The following is a 20,660-nucleotide window of genomic DNA, read 5'->3' as shown; positions in this document are numbered from 1 at the left end:
TTATTTATTTATTTATTTATTTATTTATTATTTATTATTTTTTATTTTTATTTATTTTTTTTTTTGAGACGGAGTTTCGCTCTGTCACCCAAGCTGGAGTGTAGTGTCCTAATCTCAGCCTACTGCAACCTCTGCCTCCCAGGCTGAAGTGATTCTCCTGCCTCAGCCTCCTGAAGAGCTGGAATTACGGTGTGCACCACCATACCCAGCTCATTTTTTTGTATTTTTTAAAATTTAATTTAATTTTATTTTATTCATGTTTGTTTGTTTGAGACAGAGTCTGGCTGTGTAGTCCAGTCTGGAGTGCAGTGGCGTGACCTTGTAGTCCAGTCTGGAGTGCAGTGGCGCAACCTTTGCTCACTGCTATCTCTGCCTCCCAGGTCCTGGTTCAAGCAATTCTCCTGCCTCAACCTCCTGAGTAGCTGGGATCAGAGGCATGTGCCACTATGCCCAGCTAATTTTTGTATTTTTAGTAGAGACAAGGTTTCACCATGTTAGCCAGGCTGGTCTTGAACTCCTGACCTCGTGATTCACCTGCCTCAGCCTCCCAAAGTGGTGTGATTATAGGCGTGAGCCACCACGCCCAGCCTTTTTTGTATTTTTACTAGAGATGGGGTTTCACCATGTTGACCAGGCTGGTCTCAAACTCCTGACCTCAAGTGATCTGCCCACCTCGGCCTCCCAAAGTGCTAGGATTACAGATGTGAGTAACCGTGCTGGCCAATTTGTTTAATTTCTTGAATTGGATATTTATCTCATTTTTTAAATCTTTCTTATTTCCTGATAAATACATTTTAAACTATATTTTTCTGAAAAGACTGTTTTGTTTTATTATAATTTCAGTTCTATTTCTGAATATCCTTTTTGATCAGTGTACATTGTTGTACAACCATCACCACCATCCATCTCCAAAACTTTTTTATCTTCCCAAAGAGAAACTCTATACTTATTAAACAGTAACTCCCCAATTCCTCCTACCCCAGTCTGGGAACCACCATTCTATTTTCTGTCTCTTTGAGTTTGGAGACTCGAGATACCTCATATCGGTGGAATCATACAATGTTTGTCCTTTTCTGTCTGGCTTATTTGACTTAGTATAATGTCTTCAGTGTTCATCTATGTTGTAGCATATGTCAGAATTTCATTCCTTTTTTTTTAAATATAGAATTTTTTTTTTTTTAAGAATTTTTTTTGAGATGGAGTCTTGCTCTGTTACCAGGCTGGAGTGCAGTGGTGCGATCTCGGCTCACTGCAACCTCCACCTCCTAGGTTCAAGCAATTCCCCTACCTCAGCCTCCCGAGTAGCTGAGACTACAGGCGCTTGCCACTATGCCCGGCTGATCTTTTGCATTTTAGTAGAGATGGGGTTTCACCATGTTGACCAGGATGGTCTCGATCTCCTGACCTTGTGATTCGCCCACCTTGGCCTCCCAAAGTGCTGGGATTACAGATGTGAGCCACCGTGCCCGGCCTATTCCTTTTTAAGATTGAATAATGCTCCATTATATGTATAGACCACATTTTGTTTGTCCATTCATTCATTGATGAACACTTGAGTTCCATTTGTCTTTTTTTCCCCTTTTTGTGGAGAACCGGGTCTCCCTATGTTAACCCAGGCAGGTCTCCAATTCCTGGGCTCAAGCTATGCCTTTGTTTCCATAAGTGCTTGGCTTGCAGGCATGAGCCCTCACTCTGTAAGCCCAGCTCTTAGGGAGGCAAAGGCATAGCCTTTTTTTTTTTTTTTTTTTTTTTGAGACAGAATCTCACTCTGTCACCCAGGCTAGAGTGCAGTGGTACAATCTTGGCTCACTGCAACCCCCATCCCACAGGTTTAAGCAATTTTTGTTCCTAAGCTTTCCAAGTAGCTGGGACTACACATATAAACCAACATACCTTGTATTTTTAGTAGAGATGGGGTTTTGCCATGTTGGCCAGGCTGGTCTCGAACTCCTGGCCTCAAGTGATCCACCCGTCTCGGCCTTCCAAAGTGCTGGGATTACAGGCATGAGCCACCACATCCAACCCACACCCAGCTTTTGATGGACATTTGAGTTGTTTCTATCTTTTGGCTATTGTGAATAATGCTACCATGAACGTTCCTGTACAAGGTTTTTGTGTGGACTTAATGTTTTCATTTCTCTTCAGTATATACCTAGGAATAAAATTTCAGGATGATATGGTAACTTTTTGTTTAATCTCTTGAAGATCTGAATCTGTCTTGAACTTGGCTGCTAAACTGAGACTCAGATATTTTCTGATCTCAGGAGTGTAAAACAACGTCTTAGTCTTGGCACTACCACCAATAAAATGTGCGGTCATGAGCTAGTAACAATCCTGTTCTTCTCCATGGACTAGTAGCCCCTTTCTCATGGGATTGTTCCCAACTTTCTCATGGGATTGTTTTGGTTAAATCTAACATGTGAATGTATGTAAGGAGACTAGGCCTTAAAAACATCCTCTCCTTGTGTGTCTACCTCTCCTTCACCAAGCTGCATGCAGCCTTCCTTGTGCTTATGTTTAATAATAAAGCTCCCCAAGGCCAGACCTTATTCAGTAAGTAAGAAGGCCTTCTAAGAGAAATTCACAGCTACAACTTGAATCTGGTAAAAATGCCGTCTTGGAGAGCCAAGTGCAACTCAGTACTAGACAGTGAGTCCTTGAGGGCCAGTCTACATCTGTCCCACTCACTGCACTGGCCTCATGCCCAGTTGCAGTTCCTGGTATGGAGTTAGCCTTGCTCCGTATTTGTGGAATGAGTAAATCCTGAATTTGTATTGTGAACAGTAATCCCACTTCAGGGAATCTGTCCTAAGGAAGTGATTGAAACCAGGTAAAAAAATACTGTGTGTCCTGGCCAACATGGTGAAACCCCATCTCTATTAAAAATACAAAAATTAGCAACTGGGCGCGGTGGCTCATGCCTGTAATCCCAGCACTTTGGGAGGCCGAGGCAGGCGGATCACGAGGTCAGGAGTTCGAGACCATCCTAATAATGGTGAAACCCCGTCTCTACTAAAAAAAATACAAAAAATTAGCCAGGCGTGTTGGCACATGCCTGTAGTCCCAGCTACTCGGGAGGCTGAGGCGGGAGAATTGCTTGAACCCAGGAGGTGGAGGTAACAGTGAGCTGAGATTGTGCCACTGCACACCAACCTGGGCAACAGAGTGAGACTCCATCTCAAAAAAAAAAAAAAATTAGCTGGGCGTGGTGGCGCACACCTATAATCCTAGCTGCCCGGGAGGCTGAGGCAGGAGAATTGCTTGAGCCCAGCAGGCGGAGGTTGCAGTGAGCTGAGATCATGCCACTGCACTCCAGCCTGATGACAGAGTGACACTCCGTCTCAAAAAAAAAAAAAACAGACCAGGCCGGGCACGGTGGCTCACGCCTGTAATCCCAGCCCTTTGGGAGGCCGAGGCAGGTGGATCACGAGGTCAGGAGATTGAGACCATCCTGGCTAGCACAGTGAAACCCTGTCTCTACTAAAAACACAAAAAATTAGCCGGGTGTGGTGGCAGGAGCCTGTAGTCCCACCTACTCGGGAGGCTGAGGCGTGGGAATGGTGTGAACCCGGGAGGCAGAGCTTACAGTGAGCCGAGATCACGCCACTGCACTCCAGCCTGGGTGAGAGTGAGACTCTGTCTCAAAAAAACAAAAACAAAAATACTGTGTGAAGATGTTCATTGCTGCATTCTGTTAGACGGGAAAAACAGAAAGCCTAAGTAGCCAGCACAGTAGGCAAATGGGTCAGTAAATTACAGAACACTCTTGAGGAGATGAGGTCTAAAGATTACATGGAAACAGAAGGACATTTAAGAGTAGGGAAAAGATACAAAGTTTTACATTGTCCGGTTAAAACTATATAAAGTTATAAACAAAAGTCATTAAAAGAGAGTTTAAGGCCGGGCGCAGTGGCTCAAGCCTGTAATCCCAGCACTTTGGGAGGCCGAGACGGGCAGATCACGAGGTCAGGAGATAGAGACCATCCTGGCTAACACGGTGAAACCCCGTCTCTACTAAAAAAATACAAAAAACTAGCCGGACGAGGTGGCAGGCGCCTGTAGTCCCAGCTACTCGGGAGGCTGAGGCAGGAGAATGGCGTAAACCCGGGAGGCGGAGCTTGCAGTGAGCTGAGATTCGGCCACTGCACTCCAGCCTGGGCGACAGAGCAAGACTCCATCTCAAAAAAAAAAAAAAAGAGAGTTTAAGAAAATACATTAGAATGCTAGTGTTTTATAATGGTAGACTTATGGGTTTTTTCTCAGGTTACATTTTTCTATAATGTACCTGTTTTATTTAAATCACTTTGCATTTTAAAGCCGTTTGTTACCACTCTTCAGCTTCTTGTGAACAGAAAGAATGCTTCTGCTTCCCTCTCAGGTAAGAGAACTGGAGCAGACCTTGCAGGCCTCTGAGGAGCAGCTCCAGCAGAGCCAGGGCGTCGTGGCTGCCCAGGAAGCTCAGATACAGGAGCTCGTAAGTGCTTATTGGAGCTGCTGCATTCCAGGCTCTCTTAATACTTTCTCTCCAGGCCTTTGCAGATGCCCCAAACTCCTTCCCGACTTCGGCAATGGTACCTGGACCTGCGCGTAGATACAGTTCTTGTGTTGGATGTGAGCAGGCCAGCAGCAGGGGGTGGAGGGAGTCAGGACCTACTGGTGGGCCTGAGTTACCTGGGAGGTGGACCAGCGGCTCCTTTCCACCTTACATCCCACCTTCCGGTCCAGCCTGGTCCTGGGGCTGTCAGAGGTGGCAGCTCCACTAGGAGTCAAGTCTCAACTTGCAATCAGGGGTAGGGAGAACACGCCCAGACTCTGGGGAGAGGGTGGCAAGGGCTTGGCCTATCATCACAGGCCAGGTGTGGTGTGGAGTTAGAAGATAGGGAAATCAAACCAGCCAGCGAGTATTTCATATTTGCCATGTCCCAGGCACTGTGCTCAGTGCTATGCACGTGTTTTCATTTAGTCCTTGCAGGAGACCTGAGAATTATGCACTGTCATCCTCATCCCGTAGACGAGGCAAGCTCAGAAAGATTGGCTCAGTAGCCCACAGGCTTGCAGCCAGTAAATGGCAGAACCCACATCTTTCTTGTGTCAAAGCCCTGTTCTTCATTGCTGTATTATACTGCCCCCCAGTATAATTTCTCTCCAGGGAAAGCCGCAGCCACTGAGGCAACACTGAGTAGTGTGAAAGAGGCCTGTGTCTAAGGACTGGCTGGTGCCCAGAGCTGTCCCTACACACCTTGAGGATGGAGTGATGACATCAAGACTCCATCTTCCAGACAGGCCAGGGTCTAGGAGCAACAGGCAGAGCCTGCAGGGGGGACCTCAGCAACGCCAGCGGGGAGGGGGTCAGGAGAGAGTTGTTTCTGTTGGATACCCATCTTTTCACCGAGGGCCAGACTACGATCCCCCACTGGAAACCATTGTCACCCTGACTGACCATCCTCTGGTCTCCCCGAAGGTTGCCGCCAACCAGGAGAGCAGCCATGTGCAGCAGCAGCAGGCCCTTGCTCTGGAGCAGCAGTTCTTGGAGCGCACCCAGGCACTAGAAGCCCAGATTGTGGCCCTGGAGAGAGCACGGGCAGCTGACCAGACCACTGCAGAGCAAGGGATGGTGAGTGAAGAGCTGAGAGAGGGTGGGCCCAGGAGCACCAGGGTCCCACACAGTGAAGTCAGCCACGTGCTTGACAGCGCAGCACCGCCTCTGCACTAGGAAACCACTTTAAAGGGCAGTTTTTTTTTTCTTTGAGACAGGGTCTCACTCTTGTCACCCAGGCCGGAGTACAGTGGCATGATCACAGCTGACTGCAGCCTTGACCTCTCAGACTCAAGTGATCCTGCCACCTCAGCCTCCCGAGTAGCTGGGACTACAGGCGTGCACCACCCCAGCCAGCTAATTTTTTTATTTTTTGGAGAGACAAGGTCTCACTATGTTGCCCAGGCTGGTCTTGAACGCCTAGGCCCAAGGGATCTGCCCACCTCAGCCTCCCAAACTGCTGGAATTATAGGCATGAGCCACTGCACCCAGCCGAGAGCAGTTCTTATCTTTCCAGAGGCACCTGCTCATGAGACTGGATGTAAAAAGGCTGCTTTTTACAAAACTCAAAACAGATAGGTTTTATTTTTCCTTGGGCCCACAGAGACTTCCTACTTTCTGACCAGTCCCCTCTGCTTCTTCCCATTGCTTTTAAAATGTATATTGTTCCTCCCTATGCCTTCTTCCTGGTCCATGCTCCCTGTGCCCAGGGAAATATGGTAGTGAAGACTTTTCTTTTATATATGTTCTTCTAAATTGGCAGCGACAACTGGAGCAAGAAAATGCAGCCCTTAAAGAAAGCAGTAATGAATATGAACGTTCTTTACAGAATCACCAATTTGAACTAAAGAAGCTGAAGGTATTTATTTAATTGAATCAGAGTCTCATAAAAGTGTTCATATTTTCTACGTGTGTATTTAGAGTGCCCCACTTCTCATACTTACAGTACAGGATGAGTAGAATTAGCATTTGTTCAATAGTTCTGTTAGGCATCGGCCAGAAATTGCCACTTCATTAAGTTCTCTTAGGGATCCAGGACAGTAGGAAGAATTGGGTTCATTTTGCAGTTAGTGTCATTGAGGTTCTGAGGGTAAACCATTTGTGCAAGTTGCATAGTTGGTTAGAGGTGGTGCTGGTCTGACTTCACCCTACCGCAGAGGCCAGACCTTCCTCTGTGGCATCAACAACTGCTTGAAAGTCACGCTGTGAAAACACTGCTCTTGCTGATATTTCCAGGGAGATCTTAAAACCAGGCCTTAAAAGATGATAAGAACCTTTGTTTTGCTTGTTTATGTCAGGGACCGTGTACAGAAATGAAGAAACAATCTGCTGGATTATTACACTTTCTCTTCTGCAAATTTGGAGCTTTAATCAGATGATGCCTCTTTCATTCCCTAATCATAACTGGATAAAAAGGAGGAAAGATTCAGTCACTTTCTTATATGCCCCCAGACTCCCCTGGCCCCTTTCAAAGCATCTTGGATGATGGGACATTGTAGTACTTGCCCGGCTTGGTCATGACTCAAAGATTTTATGGATCCTTTGGCAGCGATCTTCTCCTGGAGCGTCCGTAGCTGAATGCCTGCACCTAGTAAGCTTCCAGTAATCAGATCTGATGAGTGACATAGGTACTAATGCAGTAGCATTGCATCATGTGGAGCATGGACTTTGGAGTCAGATTTTTTTTTCATGCATTCCTTCAATAAACATTTGAGTATCTGTAAGGGCCAGGCATCACTGTAAGTGCTGGGATGTATTAAATAGCAATGAGCCAGTGTGGTGGCTCACGCCTGTATTCCTAGCATTTTGAGAGGCCAAGGTGGGTGGATCACCTGAGGTCAGAAGTTTGAGACCAGCCTGGCCAACATGGTGAAATCCCATCTCTACTAAAAATTCAACCATTAGCCAGTGTGGTGGTGTGTGCCTGTAATCCCAATTGGGAGGCTGAGGCAGGAGAATCACTTGAACCTGGGAGGTGGAGGCTGCAGTGAGCCAAGATCATGCCACTGCACTCCAGCCTGGGTGACAGAGCGAGACTCCATCCCAAAAAGTAAAAAATAGCAATGGAAAAAAAACAGGTGAAGTTCCTTTCTTGTGGAGTTTGTAACTAGAGATGGTAACCAAGTTACAAATAATGATAAATGCTATGAAGAAAATAGAACAGGGCAAGGACAGCCAGTGGGGAGGTCGGGGAGGAGAGGGCTCTTTTCCGTATGGAATTAGGGAAGGCCTTGATGCTGGCAGAAGGGCCTGCAATGTGAATATTTGAGGAAGAATATTCTAGACAGAAGAAATAACAAATATAAAAGCTCTGAGGCAGGAAAAAGCCTGGTCTGTTCAAAGAATAGCACAGAGGCCAGTGTGGCTGCAGCTACTGGCCAAGGGAGAGCATGGCTGGTGGTGAGGGGGAACACAGGCATTAGAAAGAATCATGGGAAGCCCTGGCAGGTTTTTTTTTTTTCTTTTTTTTTGAGACAGGGTCTTTCTCTGTTGCCCAGGCTGGAGTGCAGTGGTGCGGTAACAGCTCACTGCAGCCTCAGCTTCCCAGGCTCAAGCAATCCTCCCACCTCAGCTTCATGAATAACTAGGACTACAGGTGTGCAAAATTTATTACTCTTTCTTTTGTAGAGACAGGGTCTCGCTATGTTAACCAGGCTGATTTTAAACTCCTGTGCTCAAGCGATCCCCTCTCCTTGGCCTCCCAAAGTGCTGGGATTATAGGCATGAGCCACCGCTCCTGGCCAGCCATGGCAGGTCTTAAGCAGATAAGTGATATGAGAAGTTTTGTTTTAAAAGGATTTCTCTGGCTGCCTGTGAAGAATGTTTGTTAAGGGAGACATGAGCAGAAGCAGGAAGACTGTTTAGGAGACTTTTTAGGAATCTAGGCCAGAAGTGACTAACACATTAGTGGTGGACTTGGGAAGAAGTATTCAGACCAGGATTTATTTTTAGAGATGGAGCTGTTTTGTTTGCTTTTTGTTTTTTGTATATGAGATGGAGTCTCACTTTGTTGCCCAGGCCGATGTGTAGTGGAACTATCTCAGCCTACTGTTACCTCAACCTCCTGGGTTCAAGCAATTCTCATGCTCTACCTCCCAAGTAGCTGGGACTACAGGCACATGCCACCATGCCCGGCTAATTTTTGTATTTTTGGTAGAGACAGGCTTTCACCATATTGGCCAGGCTGGTCTCGAACTCCTGACCTCAAGTGATCCACCTGCCTGACCTCAAGTGATCCACCTGCCTCGGCCTCCCAAAGTGCTGGGATTAAGGTGTGAGCCACCATGCCCTGCCTGAGATGGAGCTTTTAGGACTTAGGAATGGGAGAAAAATAGGAATTGTAGATGACACCTAGATTTGGTTTGTATAACTCGGTTTCTCCACTTCAGCGCTATTGACGTTTGAGGCCAGATGGTTCTCTGTTGTAGAGGTTCTTTGTTGTAGAGGTTCTCTGTTGTGGAGGGTCTCTGTTGTGGGTGGTTCTCTGTTGTGGAGGGTGTCTGTTGTGGAGGGTCTCTGTTGTGCAGGGTGTCTGTTGTGGGTGGTTCTCTGTTGTGGAGGGTCTCTGTTGTGGGTGGTTCTCTGTTGTGGGTGGTTCTCTGTTGTGGAGGTTCTCTGTTTTGGAGGGTCTCTGTTGTGGAGGGTGTCTGTTGTGGAGGGTCTCTGTTGTGGATGGTTCTCTGTTTTGGAGGGTCTCTGTTGTGGAGGGTGTCTGTTGTGGAGGGTCTCTGTTGTGGAGGTTCTCTGTTGTGGAGGGTCTCTGTTGTGGAGGGTGTCTGTTGTGGAGGGTCTCTGTTGTGGATGGTTCTCTGTTTTGGAGGGTGTCTGTTGTGGAGGGTGTCTTTTGTGGAGGGTCTCTGTTGTGGATGGTTCTCTGTTTTGGAGGGTGTCTGTTGTGGAGGGTGTCTTTTGTGGAGGGTCTCTGTTGTGGAGGGTGTCTGTTGTGGGTGGTTCTCTGTTGTGGGTGGTTCTTTGTTGTGGAGGGTCTCTGTTGTGGAGGGTTCTCTGTTGTGGGTGGTTCTCTGTTTTGGAGGGTGTCTGTTGTGGAGGGTTCTCTGTTGTGGAGGGTCTCTGTTGTGGAGGGTGTGGTGGAGGGTGTCTGTTGTGGATGGTTCTCTGTTGTGGAGGGTCTCTGTTGTGGAGGGTCTCTGTTGTGGAGGGTGTCTGTTGTGGAGGGTCTCTGTTGTGGAGGTTCTCTGTTGTGGAGGGTGTCTGTTGTGGGTGGTTCTCTGTTGTGGAGGGTGTCTGTTGTGGAGGTTCTCTGTTGTGGAGGGTATCTGTTGTGGGTGGTTCTCTGTTGTGGAGGGTGTCTGTTGTGGAGGGTCTCTGTTGTGGGTGGTTCTCTGTTGTGGAGGGTGTCTGTTGTGGAGGGTTCTCTGTTGTGGAGGGTGTCTGTTGTGGGTGGTTCTCTGTTGTGGAGGGTCTCTGTTGTCGAAGGTCTCTGTTGTGGAGGGTTCTCTGTTGTGAGTGGTTCTCTGTTTTGGAGGGTGTCTGTTGTGGAGGGTGTCTGTTGTGGAGGGTCTCTGTTGTGAATGGTTCTCTGTTGTGGGTGGTTCTCTGTTGTGGGTGGTTCTCTGTTGTGGAGGGTCTCTGTTGTGGAGGGTCTCTGTTGTGGATGGTTCTCTGTTGTGGAGGGTCTCTGTTGTGGGTGGTTCTCTGTTGTGGATGGTTCTCTGTTTTGGAGGGTGTCTGTTGTGGAGGGTGTCTGTTGTGGATGGTTCTCTGTTGTGGAGGGTCTCTGTTGTGGAGGGTGTCTGTTGTGGAGGGTCTCTGTTGTGGAGGGTGTCTGTTGTGGAGGGTGTCTGTTGTGGAGGGTCTCTGTTGTGGATGGTTCTCTGTTGTGGATGGTTGTCTGTTTTGGAGGGTGTCTGTTGTGGAGGGTGTCTGTTGTGGAGGTTCTCTGTTGTGGAGGGTGTCTGTTGTGGGTGGTTCTCTGTTGTGGAGGGTGTCTGTTGTGGAGGTTCTCTGTTGTGGAGGGTGTCTGTTGTGGAGGGTGTCTTTTGTGGAGGTTCTCTGTTGTGGAGGGTGTCTGTTGTGGGTGGTTCTCTGTTGTGGAGGGTGTCTGTTGTGGAGGGTTCTCTGTTGTGGAGGGTGTCTGTTATGGGTGGTTCTCTGTTGTGGAGGGTCTCTGTTGTCGAAGGTCTCTGTTGTGGAGGGTTCTCTGTTGTGAGTGGTTCTCTGTTGTGGAGGGTGTCTGTTGTGGAGGGTCTCTGTTGTGGATGGTTCTCTGTTGTGGGTGGTTCTCTGTTGTGGAGGGTCTCTGTTGTGGAGGGTCTCTGTTGTGGGTGGTTCTCTGTTGTGGAGGGTCTCTGTTGTGGAGGGTCTCTGTTGTGGATGGTTCTCTGTTGTGGAGGGTCTCTGTTGTGGGTGGTTCTCTGTTGTGGGTGGTTCTCTGTTTTGGAGGGTGTCTGTTGTGGAGGGTGTCTGTTGTGGATGGTTCTCTGTTGTGGAGGGTCTCTGTTGTGGAGGGTGTCTGTTGTGGAGGGTGTCTGTTGTGGATGGTTCTCTGTTGTGGAGGGTCTTTGTTGTGGAGGGTGTCTGTTGTGGAGGGTCTCTATTGTGGAGGGTGTCTGTTGTGGAGGGTGTCTGTTGTGGAGGGTGTCTGTTGTGGATGGTTCTCTGTTGTGGAGGGTCTCTGTTGTGGAGGGTGTCTGTTGTGGAGGGTGTCTGTTGTGGAGGGTGTCTGTTGTGGATGGTTCTCTGTTGTGGAGGGTCTCTGTTGTGGAGGGTCTCTGTTGTGGAGGGTGTCTGTTGTGGAGGGTCTCTGTTGTGGAGGGTCTCTGTTGTGGAGGGTGTCTGTTGTGGAGGTTCTCTGTTGTGGAGGGTGTCTGTTGTGGGTGGTTCTCTGTTGTGGAGGGTGTCTGTTGTGGAGGGTCTCTGTTGTGGAGGGTCTCTGTTGTGGAGGGTTCTCTGTTGTGGAGGGTGTCTGTTGTGGAGGGTCTCTGTTGTGGAAGGTTCTCTGTTGTGGGTGGTTCTCTGTTGTGGAGGGTCTCTGTTGTGGAGGGTGTCTGTTGTGGAGGGTCTCTGTTGTGGAGGGTCTCTGTTGTGGAGGGTGTCTGTTGTGGAGGGTCTCTGTTGTGGAAGGTTCTCTGTTGTGGGTGGTTCTCTGTTGTGGAGGGTCTCTGTTGCGGAGGGTCTCTGTTGTGGAAGGTTCTCTGTTGTGGGTGGTTCTCTGTTGTGGAGGGTCTCTGTTGTGGAACTTCTTTGTTGTATGTGCTGCAAATATGCATGATAGGCTGCTTAGGAGCATCTACCCACTAGATGTCAGTAGCGGCCCCACTTAGGACAACCACAGTGTCTCCAGACATTGCTAAATGTCTCGTGGGGGCAAAAGCACTGCTGGCAGAGAACCAGTGGGGTAACTGAATGAACAGCATATGTACCATTCACTGAGATGGGGGTCTGGGGAGATATGTCAAGAGTGGATTCCATTTTGGGCATGTTGAGCTTCAGAGGCCTACCCAACAGGCAGTCTGTAGGCTGACAAGTCTGGAAATCGGAGCAGATTCTGAGTAGATATATAAGTTAGGAAGCCTGTGTGCCTATAGTCCCAGCTGCTTGGGAGCCCAGGAGGCGGAGGTTGCAGTGAGCCAAGATCACACCAGTGCACTCCAGCCTGAATGACAGCAAGAACCTATTTCAAACACACACACCCTTGCACACACATACACACACACACACACACACACAACTTTAGGAAACCATCAATCAGCATAGCTTATAGGCAAAATTACAGCCAAATGGCTATCAGTGAGTGCAGATAGAGAAGAGGGTCGAAAACGAATGCCAAGGCCACACCCACAGGCAGAGGCTCAGAACAAAAGGAGGGGCCAACAGAGAAGACACCAAAGGAGCTGCAGATAGGGTAGCAGTAAAAGCAGGTGCATGTGGGGCTCTGGAAGTACAGGGCAGAAAGCATTACAAGAAGGACTGAGTAGCGAACTCTCATATGCTGCCAACTGGTCAAGAAAGGAGACAAAGAGCTGACCGTTAGATTTGGCAAGACTGAGTTTGTCAGCAACGCTGGGAAGAATAGTCACTGTAGAGTCGTAGGGGGATATGGTTGACGAGAGCAGGTTAAAATGAGACTCAAGAGATGCTTCCACTTGCAGTAAAGGCAGACTAGGTAATTCAGACCAGCTCACCTGAGGACTCCCAGACAAACTGGCCAAAATAAGAGAACATCTGCTTGTAGCAGCCTGCAAGACAGTAAGGAATGGCCCATCCCGCCCAGGGACAGGAATCCAGCGGGCAAAGCAGCTTTTGCCCTGGTGGTATCTGCTGATACTGAAGAGGCTGGAAGTTTATCTAAATTTTTCATAGTTTCTCAGAGTTAGGGGAATAGAAATTGGAGTTTAATTTTTATTAAAGCTTGGATCCAGCCTGGGAGATCCTGGAAGCTTTGGTTAGGCACACCACAGGACTACACGCTAGGAGTAAAGTTGAACGGGAAGTAACCAGCACCCCATCTGCACCCTGCCCCCAGCTTTGATTGCACTAACTGAAGGACATGGGTGGCCCAGGAAAACCCCGTGAGCTAATTTTGGATTAAAACGATCCCAGGGACCGGGCGCGGTGGCTCAAGCCTGTAATCCCAGCACTTTGGGAGGCCGAGACGGGCGGATCATGAGGTCAGGAGATCGAGACCATCCTGGCTAACACGGTGAAACCCCGTCTCTACTAAAAAATACCAAAAACTAGCCGGGCGAGGTGGCGGGCGCCTGTAGTCCCAGCTACTTAGGAGGCTGAGGCAGGGGAATGGCGTGAACCCGGGAGGCGGAGCTTGCAGTGAGCTGAGATCCGACCACTGCACTCCAGCCTGGGCGACAGAGTGAGGCTCCATCTCAAAAAAAATAAAATAAAATAAAATAAAAAATAAAAACGATCCCAGGTTATTAGTGCTCCTGGGTGACTAGAAAAAACAAAATCAAAGATAAGCAAACAAAAATACAAAACAACACGAACAAAAGAAACAGACTCACAAGATATTATATGCTTACTATGTTTAAGGAGATAAAAGACAAAATTAAAAATTTCAGCAAGATGTGAAATAGTTCTATTATTTTATTATAGTTTTAATAAAAGACAGCAGTTTTAAAAAAGGAATCAAATAGAATTTTAGGCCTGAAAAATAGAATAACTGAAATTAAAATAAATTACAAAAGGACATGAAGAAACTTTTTGGTGGATGGGTATTTTTACTATTTTTATTAGAGTGATGGTTTCATCACAGTTCATCAAGGCATACACCTGTAGTCCCAGCTACTCAGGAGACTGGGGCAGGAGGATCTCTTGAGCCTAGAAGGTCGAGGCTGCAGTGAGCTATCATCACAAACTGGACTGCAGCCTGGGCGATAGAGCAAGAACCCATTTCCAAAAACATAAAAATTTAAATGTAAACGTATAGAAAACTCCTATATGTTTACATTTAAGAAATACACTTCCTTTTTTTTTTCTTTGTTTTGAGACGGAATTTCTCTTTTGTTGCCCAGGCTGGAGTGCAATGGCGTGATCTCAGCTCACTGCAACCTCTGCGTCCTGGGTTCAAGCGATTCTCCTGCCTCAGCCTCCCAAGTAGCTAAGATCACAGGCATGCACCACCACACCAGGCTAATTTTGTATTTTTGGTAGAGATGGGGTTTCTCCATGTTGGTCAGGCTGGTCTCAAACTCCCAACCTCAGGTGATCTGCCCACTTTGGCCTCCCAAAGTGCTGGGAATACAAGCGTGAGCCACCATGCCCAGCCTGAAATACACTTTCAAATAACCCATAGGTCAAAGAAAAAAAATCACGATGGAAATTCTGAAATATTTTGAAATAAAGCTGGGCACAGTGGTTCACACAGCCAAGATTGTGCCATTGCACTCCAGCCTGGATGTGACAAGAGCTAAACTCTGTCTCAAAAAAATAATAATATATTGAAATAAATGATTTTGTAAATAGTATGGATCAAAATTGGTCGAGTATAACTAAAGCAGTGCATGGAAGGAAATTTCAGTCTCAGTGTCATCTCTTAGGAAGAAAGCCTGAAAATTGAGCCACGTATGCATCTCAAAAAGTCAGAAAAAGGCATAAATCAAACTCAGGGAAGAAATAACAAATACAAGCACACAAATTAATGAAATGGAAAATAAAATGGGCTGGGCGCGGTGACTCAGCCCTGTAATCCCAGCACTTTGGGAGGCCAAAGCAGGTGGATCACCTGAGGTCAGGAATTCAAGACCAGCCTGACCAACATGGTGAAACCCCATCTCTACTAAAAATACAAAAATTAGCTGGGCATAGTGGCGCATGCCTGTAATCCCAGCTACTTGGGAGGCTGAGGCAGGAGAATCGCTTGAACCCGGGAGTCAGAGGTTGCAGTGAGCCGAGATTGCACCATTGCACTCCAGCCTGGGCAACAAAAGCAAAACTCTGTCTCAGGAAGGAAAGGAGGAAGGGAAGATGGGAAGAAGGGAGGGAGAGAGGCAGGCCGGGCACGGTGGCTCATGCCTGTAATCGCAGCACTTTCGGAGGCCAAGGTAGATCACCTAAGGTCAGGAGTTTGAGAGCAGCCTGACCAACATGGTGAAACCCGTCTCTACTAAAAATACAAAAATTAGCCAGGGCATGGTGGCACATGCCTGTAGTTCCAGCTACTCGGGAGGGTGAGGCAGGAGAATTGCTTGAACCTGGGAAGCAGAGGTTGCAGTCAACTGAGATTGCACCACTGCATTCCAGCCTGGGCAACAAAAGAGAAGCTCCATCTCAAAAAAAAAAAAGAATGGGACCCTGTCATAATAGCGAGGACTGCTGAAGCCTGAAGTGGATTATTTGAAGGCGAATAAAATTGCTAAGCTCTGGGTGAGACGAATCAAGGCCATATTTAGTTTAACAGTCTACTTGTTCCATCAGCTACTGAGAAGGGTGTGCTCAATCTTCCACTACAATGGTAGATTTGTCTCTTTCTTCCTTTAGTTCTGTCTGTCTTCGCTTCATGTATTTTGAAGTGCTGCTATTAGGTGCACATATATTTAGAATTGTTTTTATCCATGCTCTTCAAAGCAGCCATTCCCTAAGCCCATCCTGGAGAATCATCCCCAGGTGCAGAGGCAGCCGTGTGTGGGTGGCCTGGTGGCTCCTGCAAGCTGCAGGCCCTGCTTTATGCCACAGTGAACCTAAGCAGGCACCATCAACCCCGCCTCCCACAGTGCTGGATCTTATGTGGCTCTGAGGCACTAGCACAGACTTTGGAGCCACAGAGACTCTGTTCTGTCCTGTCAGTCTAGCCCCTCACTAGCTGATGCTTGAATCCATTTTCCTGCAGCCTTGACCTCCCGGACACAAGCAATCCTCTTACCTCAGCCTCCTGAGTAGCTGGCACTACATGCATGTGCCACCATGCTTGGCTAATTTTTCTTATTGTTTATAGAGACAGGTCCTCGCTGTGTTGCCCAGGATGGTCTTGAACTCCTGGGTTCAAGTGATCCTCCCACCTCAGCCTCCTGAAGTGGGGGGATTGTTGGTGTAAGCCACTATACCCAGTCATTGTTTCTTACTCTTTCTGTAACCAATTGTTCCAGTCCCCCACTCCATTCACGTGGCCTGCAAGTCTGACTTCTTGTTCTTGGCTACTGTCCTTAGACCAGCTCTTCAGGATAGGCCTGTAGCCTTGGTGTGGGTCCTGGCGGGGGTGCTTTTGGGGCAATCGATCCTCAGTGGTGTGCCATTTCCAGAGAAGTTGGTGGGTTGCCTGCCAGGACAGCTCTGAGAGGGATACTGAAGGCATGGCAGGGAGGGGCCAGGCTGCGAGCCTGGGGAAGTGGGGAGCATGTTGGTCTGGCTCTGCAAAGCCGTGCCCTGTCTGCCGGGCTTCTTGTGTGGCATACAGCTAAAAAACTGTGAACTAAGTATTGGGGCTTGGTGGTTTTCTGCATTGTAGGAAGAATGGAGCCAAAGAGAAATTGTGAGTGTCGCGATGGCTCAAGCACTGGAGGAGGTGCGGAAGCAAAGGGAAGAGTTCCAGCAACAGGTGGGCCCTGTTTCACGCTGAGGGGCGATGTCCCCTGCAGTTGCACGAGCAGCAGGCCCATCCTGCCGTGGGACTGTCGGAGAGGCCCTGTCTCTCCAGGGTAGGGGTAGTAGACACAGGGCTCAGGGAATGCAGTCAGCTGCGTGGGCCCCCGTGCTCTCTGGGAAGCTGGTAGACAAATGTTATAAAGAAACCCTCACCCCATAGGATGCCCTTTTCTGATTTTTCAACTGTCATTACCTGGAAAATGGTCCATGCTCAGGGGCCTACTGGGCTCTGATTCTATGAGGTGGCCCATCATTGCCCACCTGCCCCAGAGGCCATGGAAGGTTGTGTTGAGTTTTTGCAGGAAGTAAAGGAAAGCCTCCCTTGAAGGCAGACTTCACATCTGACCCCAGGGCTTCTAGTTCAGTGGCTTTAGGTCTTTGGTAAGTCCTTAACAAATCTGAGTCTCCTCTGATGAGGACTCTAGTCCTTCTCCTTACACCTCCGGGAAACTATTCTATAATGAGGTAACATATATCAAGTGCATATCTAGTGTTGGGGATGTTGCAGGCACTCAGGAAATGGAAGTTATGACAGCTTGTTGGGCTGGGCAGAATGGCCATGTCTCTGGTTGACCCACTGTTGGCCAGGGGGCAGTGGGAGGCAACTGCCCCTGTGCAGGGTCCCTGCCAAGGAGAATAGATTTGTGCACGGTCATAGGAGCAGAGCTTAGCTGGGGGTTTGCTCCAGGTTGTGGACTTTAGGGAGGGATTCATGGTGGACCCTGGAGAGCAGGAAAGTGGAGATTTCTGTGGGAAGATGGGTTCACTGCTTGCAACCTTCCCTCTTGTTGATTTTTCTCTCCAAGGCAGCTAACCTGACAGCCATAATAGACGAGAAGGAACAGAATCTGCGGGAAAAAACCGAAGTGCTTCTCCAGAAAGAGCAGGAGATTCTCCAGCTGGAGCAAGGTGAGGAGTCTGTCCCTGGCTGAGCCTTCTCTCCTTTTCAGGCCCGGCATCCTGCCTTGTGACGGCCTTGCCACCAAGCAGCATGGAGTCACTGGGCTCACAGTGCCCCCTTCCTTCCTCCACAACCCAGGTCACAACTCTGCCCTGCTGCAGATGCGCCAGCTGCAGGCTGAGCTGGAGGCCCTGAGGACCCTGAAGGCAGAGGAGGCTGCAGCGGTCACAGAGCAGGAGGACCTGCTGAGACTGCGGGGCCCATTGCAGGCCGAAGCGCTCTCAGTCAGCGAGTCACACGTAAGTTGCAGCCGCGCCTGCGTGGGTGCTACAGCAAGATGCAGGGCAGGTGCTGAGAGTGCCCCCGAGGAGGCAGCAGTGGGGACTCACGGTGGACAGGACACTCCCCTGCATGGAGGGTCCTTTCTTTAAAGTAGGGCACTCAGCCAAGCGCGGTGGCTCACACCTGTAATCCCAGCACTTGGGGAGGCCGAGGCGGACGGATCACGAAGTCAGGAGATCGAGACCATCCTGGCGAACACGGTGAAACCCCGTCTCTACTAAAAATACAAAAAATTAGCCGGGCGTGGTGACAGGTACCTGTAGTCCCAGCTGCTCAGGAGGCTGAGGCAGGAGAATGACGTGAACCCAGGAGGCGGAGCTTGGTGGAGCCAAGATCACGCCACTGCACTCCAGCTTTGGCGACAGAGCGAGACTCCTATCTCAATAAATAAATAAATAAATAAAGTGGGGCACTTACATGGCTGGGAGGCCGTGAGTCCTGAAGAGCCCATCACAGATGGCCCTTGTCAGTAGGCAGGGGAGAGCAAGCCCTTCATCCCAGCAAAGACTTGTCGTGTGATTAGTTGTGGGCATTGGGCTTTGGATCTTCTCCAGGAACTTACTTCCTGGCCAGTTGCCTATTAGATCACAACAGCCCACACCTAAAGGATGAGTCTGGCTCCCCTTCCCTGTACACCTGTGGCTCAACTTCACCTTACCTGTCCTGGCTCTCAACTTGCTGCTACCACCTTGTAGGTGACCTCGAGGGCCATGCAGGACCCTGTGTTCCAGCTTCCAACTGCAGGAAGAACACCAAATGGTGAGGTTGGGGCCATGGATCTCGCGCAGCTACAGAAGGAGAAACAGGACTTGCAGCAGCAACTTCTGGAGAAAAATAAGGTGAGGATGCCCTTTGCATGGCTGTTTCTGTCTCCACCAGGTCCCCGCCCTCGGGCCTAAAATGACCCAGTCCATCCTCGGAGGTTTTTACGGTACCCCCTGCACCTCCTGGGAACCATGACCCCTCTCACCCAAAGGCCTTCCTCCTGATCTTCCGTTCCTCCTGCACTGTCCTCCTCCACACCCTCCCCAGTCCTCTTCTCCCCAACCCCTGGAGAACTGGCCAAGTATCAGGCTTGGGCAGCTGCAAGCCTGCGTGTTCCCTGCCAGCTCGACTGTCCCCAGCCAGGCCATAGCGACAGTCCTCTTTCCTCTGTACTTCCTTTCTACAGCTGTGGAAGGACAGCACTGATAGCTGCTTTTAAGGGTTTGTTTGGATGGGAGGAGGGGGGTATGAAATGAAGGTGTTTGTTAACCGTCCTATAAACTTTATAAACTCTCTGGTATTTGGTAGAGGCTCAATAAATGTCATGGTCCCCACCCCTCACCCTCCAGCCTTTTCACCTATATAAATGCAGGATCTCATTTAATCCTGGTTCTTAGAAGTGTCCTGTGAAGCTTAGTATGCCAGCCGGCTGTTGCTCTGGCCTGAAATTCTGCCCCCAAATTGTGTGTGTGTGTGTTTAGAACTTTTACAAGGGGGCAAGTGTTCATTATGTCTAATATAAAATACAGAATCTTTGCACAGTGGCAGTATTGTAGCCAATGAGGTCTATCCGAGGTGCGATTATTGCTAATTGAAAAAAAAATACACACAGAAAAGTGTACAAAACAGATGTGTGTCTCAATGAATTAACAGAAAGCAAACCCATATAACCACCCTGATGCGAATCAGGACATTGCCAGCATCCCAGAAGCCCAGCCCCCTGGGCCCCTCACAGCCCTGTCAGTCACTCCAGCCCAGCCCTTCTGGCAATGACTGCCTTGCTTTTTTCCCTAGTGTCACCTCAGCTCGCATTGCTCAACCCCACAGTTTCGTTGTGCCTGTTTGTAAATGTCCCATGTGCCCCTAGGACCTCTGTCTCTGGAGCCTCTGACTTTACCAGCTGTGCTGCCTTCCTGCCTCCTTACTCAGCGTTGGGTCTGTGTCTGTCTCGGGACCACTGCCTTCCCGACACCTCTGGTTCTCTGGCCTCTCTCCCTTTCCTCAGACAGTCCTAGCCAAGCTCTGGTTAAACTTGGGCTAAACTCAACTCTTCCCTGCTCCCTGCCTGCAGCCATGGAGCCAGACCTGGCTGGAAAGTGCCATCACCTGGGCCTTCAGGTCCCCTCGAAGCTCAGGACCATGGTCCTGCGGGCAACCCAGTGTTCCCCGCAACCTCGCTTCATCCGTGGGCCTTCACGCCCCTCTGCTCCTAACCCCAACTTCATGTCTACCTTCTCTTCTCTCTTCACCTCAACCCTGCCTCACCCACCCTGGCACTCCCGCCTCCTGCTTCTCTGAGAAGGGATGTGCCACAGCCTCTCCTCTACCCTGTTCCCTCACGTCCCCAAGCGCTACGCCAGCCACCTCCCCCTTCTTGCCTAGGTCATTTTTTCTTGGAGTCGTCCCATCCACTGAGAAGTGCGCTGTCATCTAGGCGCTTTATGAAGGCCCTTGGTTGACACCCCTTTGCCCTGTTGCTGAGGCTCTGCTCACCTCCCGTGCTGACAAGTTGAGACTTTCTATATCTGCCATCTCCATTCCCACTCCTCATCTCTCAACCTTTCCCCTACCACGCCACAGAAAAACGCTCTTGTCAAGCTCATCAATAACATCTGCATTGCTAAATCCAGAAGGCAGTTCCTACTTTTCCCTCTGATTGGCCTGTTGGCAGCCTTGGACAGGCGCCTCTTCCTCCTCCTGAAGCTCCCATCCATGGCCTGCTCCTTCTCCGTCTCCTCTGATGGGCCAGTGTCCTTCCCACTGCCACCGCCGTGCGCGAGGGCAGCCCTCACAGCTCTCCTCTGCACTGTGCGCCCTCCTCTGCGATCTCACCCATGC

General features: G+C 49.2%; 1 protein-coding gene and 1 pseudogene across 5 annotated transcripts in view; both read left to right on the top strand.

The window, feature by feature from the left end:
* The window catches only part of GOLGA1 (golgin A1), a 65,632-nt gene that overhangs the window by 37,576 nt on the left and 7,396 nt on the right, over positions 1 to 20,660 (top strand). For all 5 annotated transcript variants that reach the window (XM_030919332.1, XM_010365861.2, XM_030919335.1 and 2 more), the window contains 7 exons: positions 4,379 to 4,474; positions 5,462 to 5,614; positions 6,300 to 6,395; positions 16,458 to 16,547; positions 17,401 to 17,503; positions 17,634 to 17,794; positions 18,533 to 18,676. In XM_030919332.1, coding sequence (XP_030775192.1) covers positions 4,379 to 4,474; positions 5,462 to 5,614; positions 6,300 to 6,395; positions 16,458 to 16,547; positions 17,401 to 17,503; positions 17,634 to 17,794; positions 18,533 to 18,676 — 843 coding nt within the window. The remainder of the gene's footprint in view (positions 1 to 4,378; positions 4,475 to 5,461; positions 5,615 to 6,299; positions 6,396 to 16,457; positions 16,548 to 17,400; positions 17,504 to 17,633; positions 17,795 to 18,532; positions 18,677 to 20,660) is intronic.
* LOC115894126 lies at positions 19,353 to 19,519 on the top strand (annotated as a pseudogene).

The sequence above is a fragment of the Rhinopithecus roxellana genome, chromosome 16 (genome assembly GCF_007565055.1).
Source record: "Rhinopithecus roxellana isolate Shanxi Qingling chromosome 16, ASM756505v1, whole genome shotgun sequence".
NCBI classification, from domain to species: Eukaryota; Metazoa; Chordata; class Mammalia; order Primates; family Cercopithecidae; genus Rhinopithecus; species Rhinopithecus roxellana.
The sequence above is the reverse complement of the archived record's forward strand: the minus strand, read 5'-3'. Positions and strand labels throughout refer to the sequence as shown.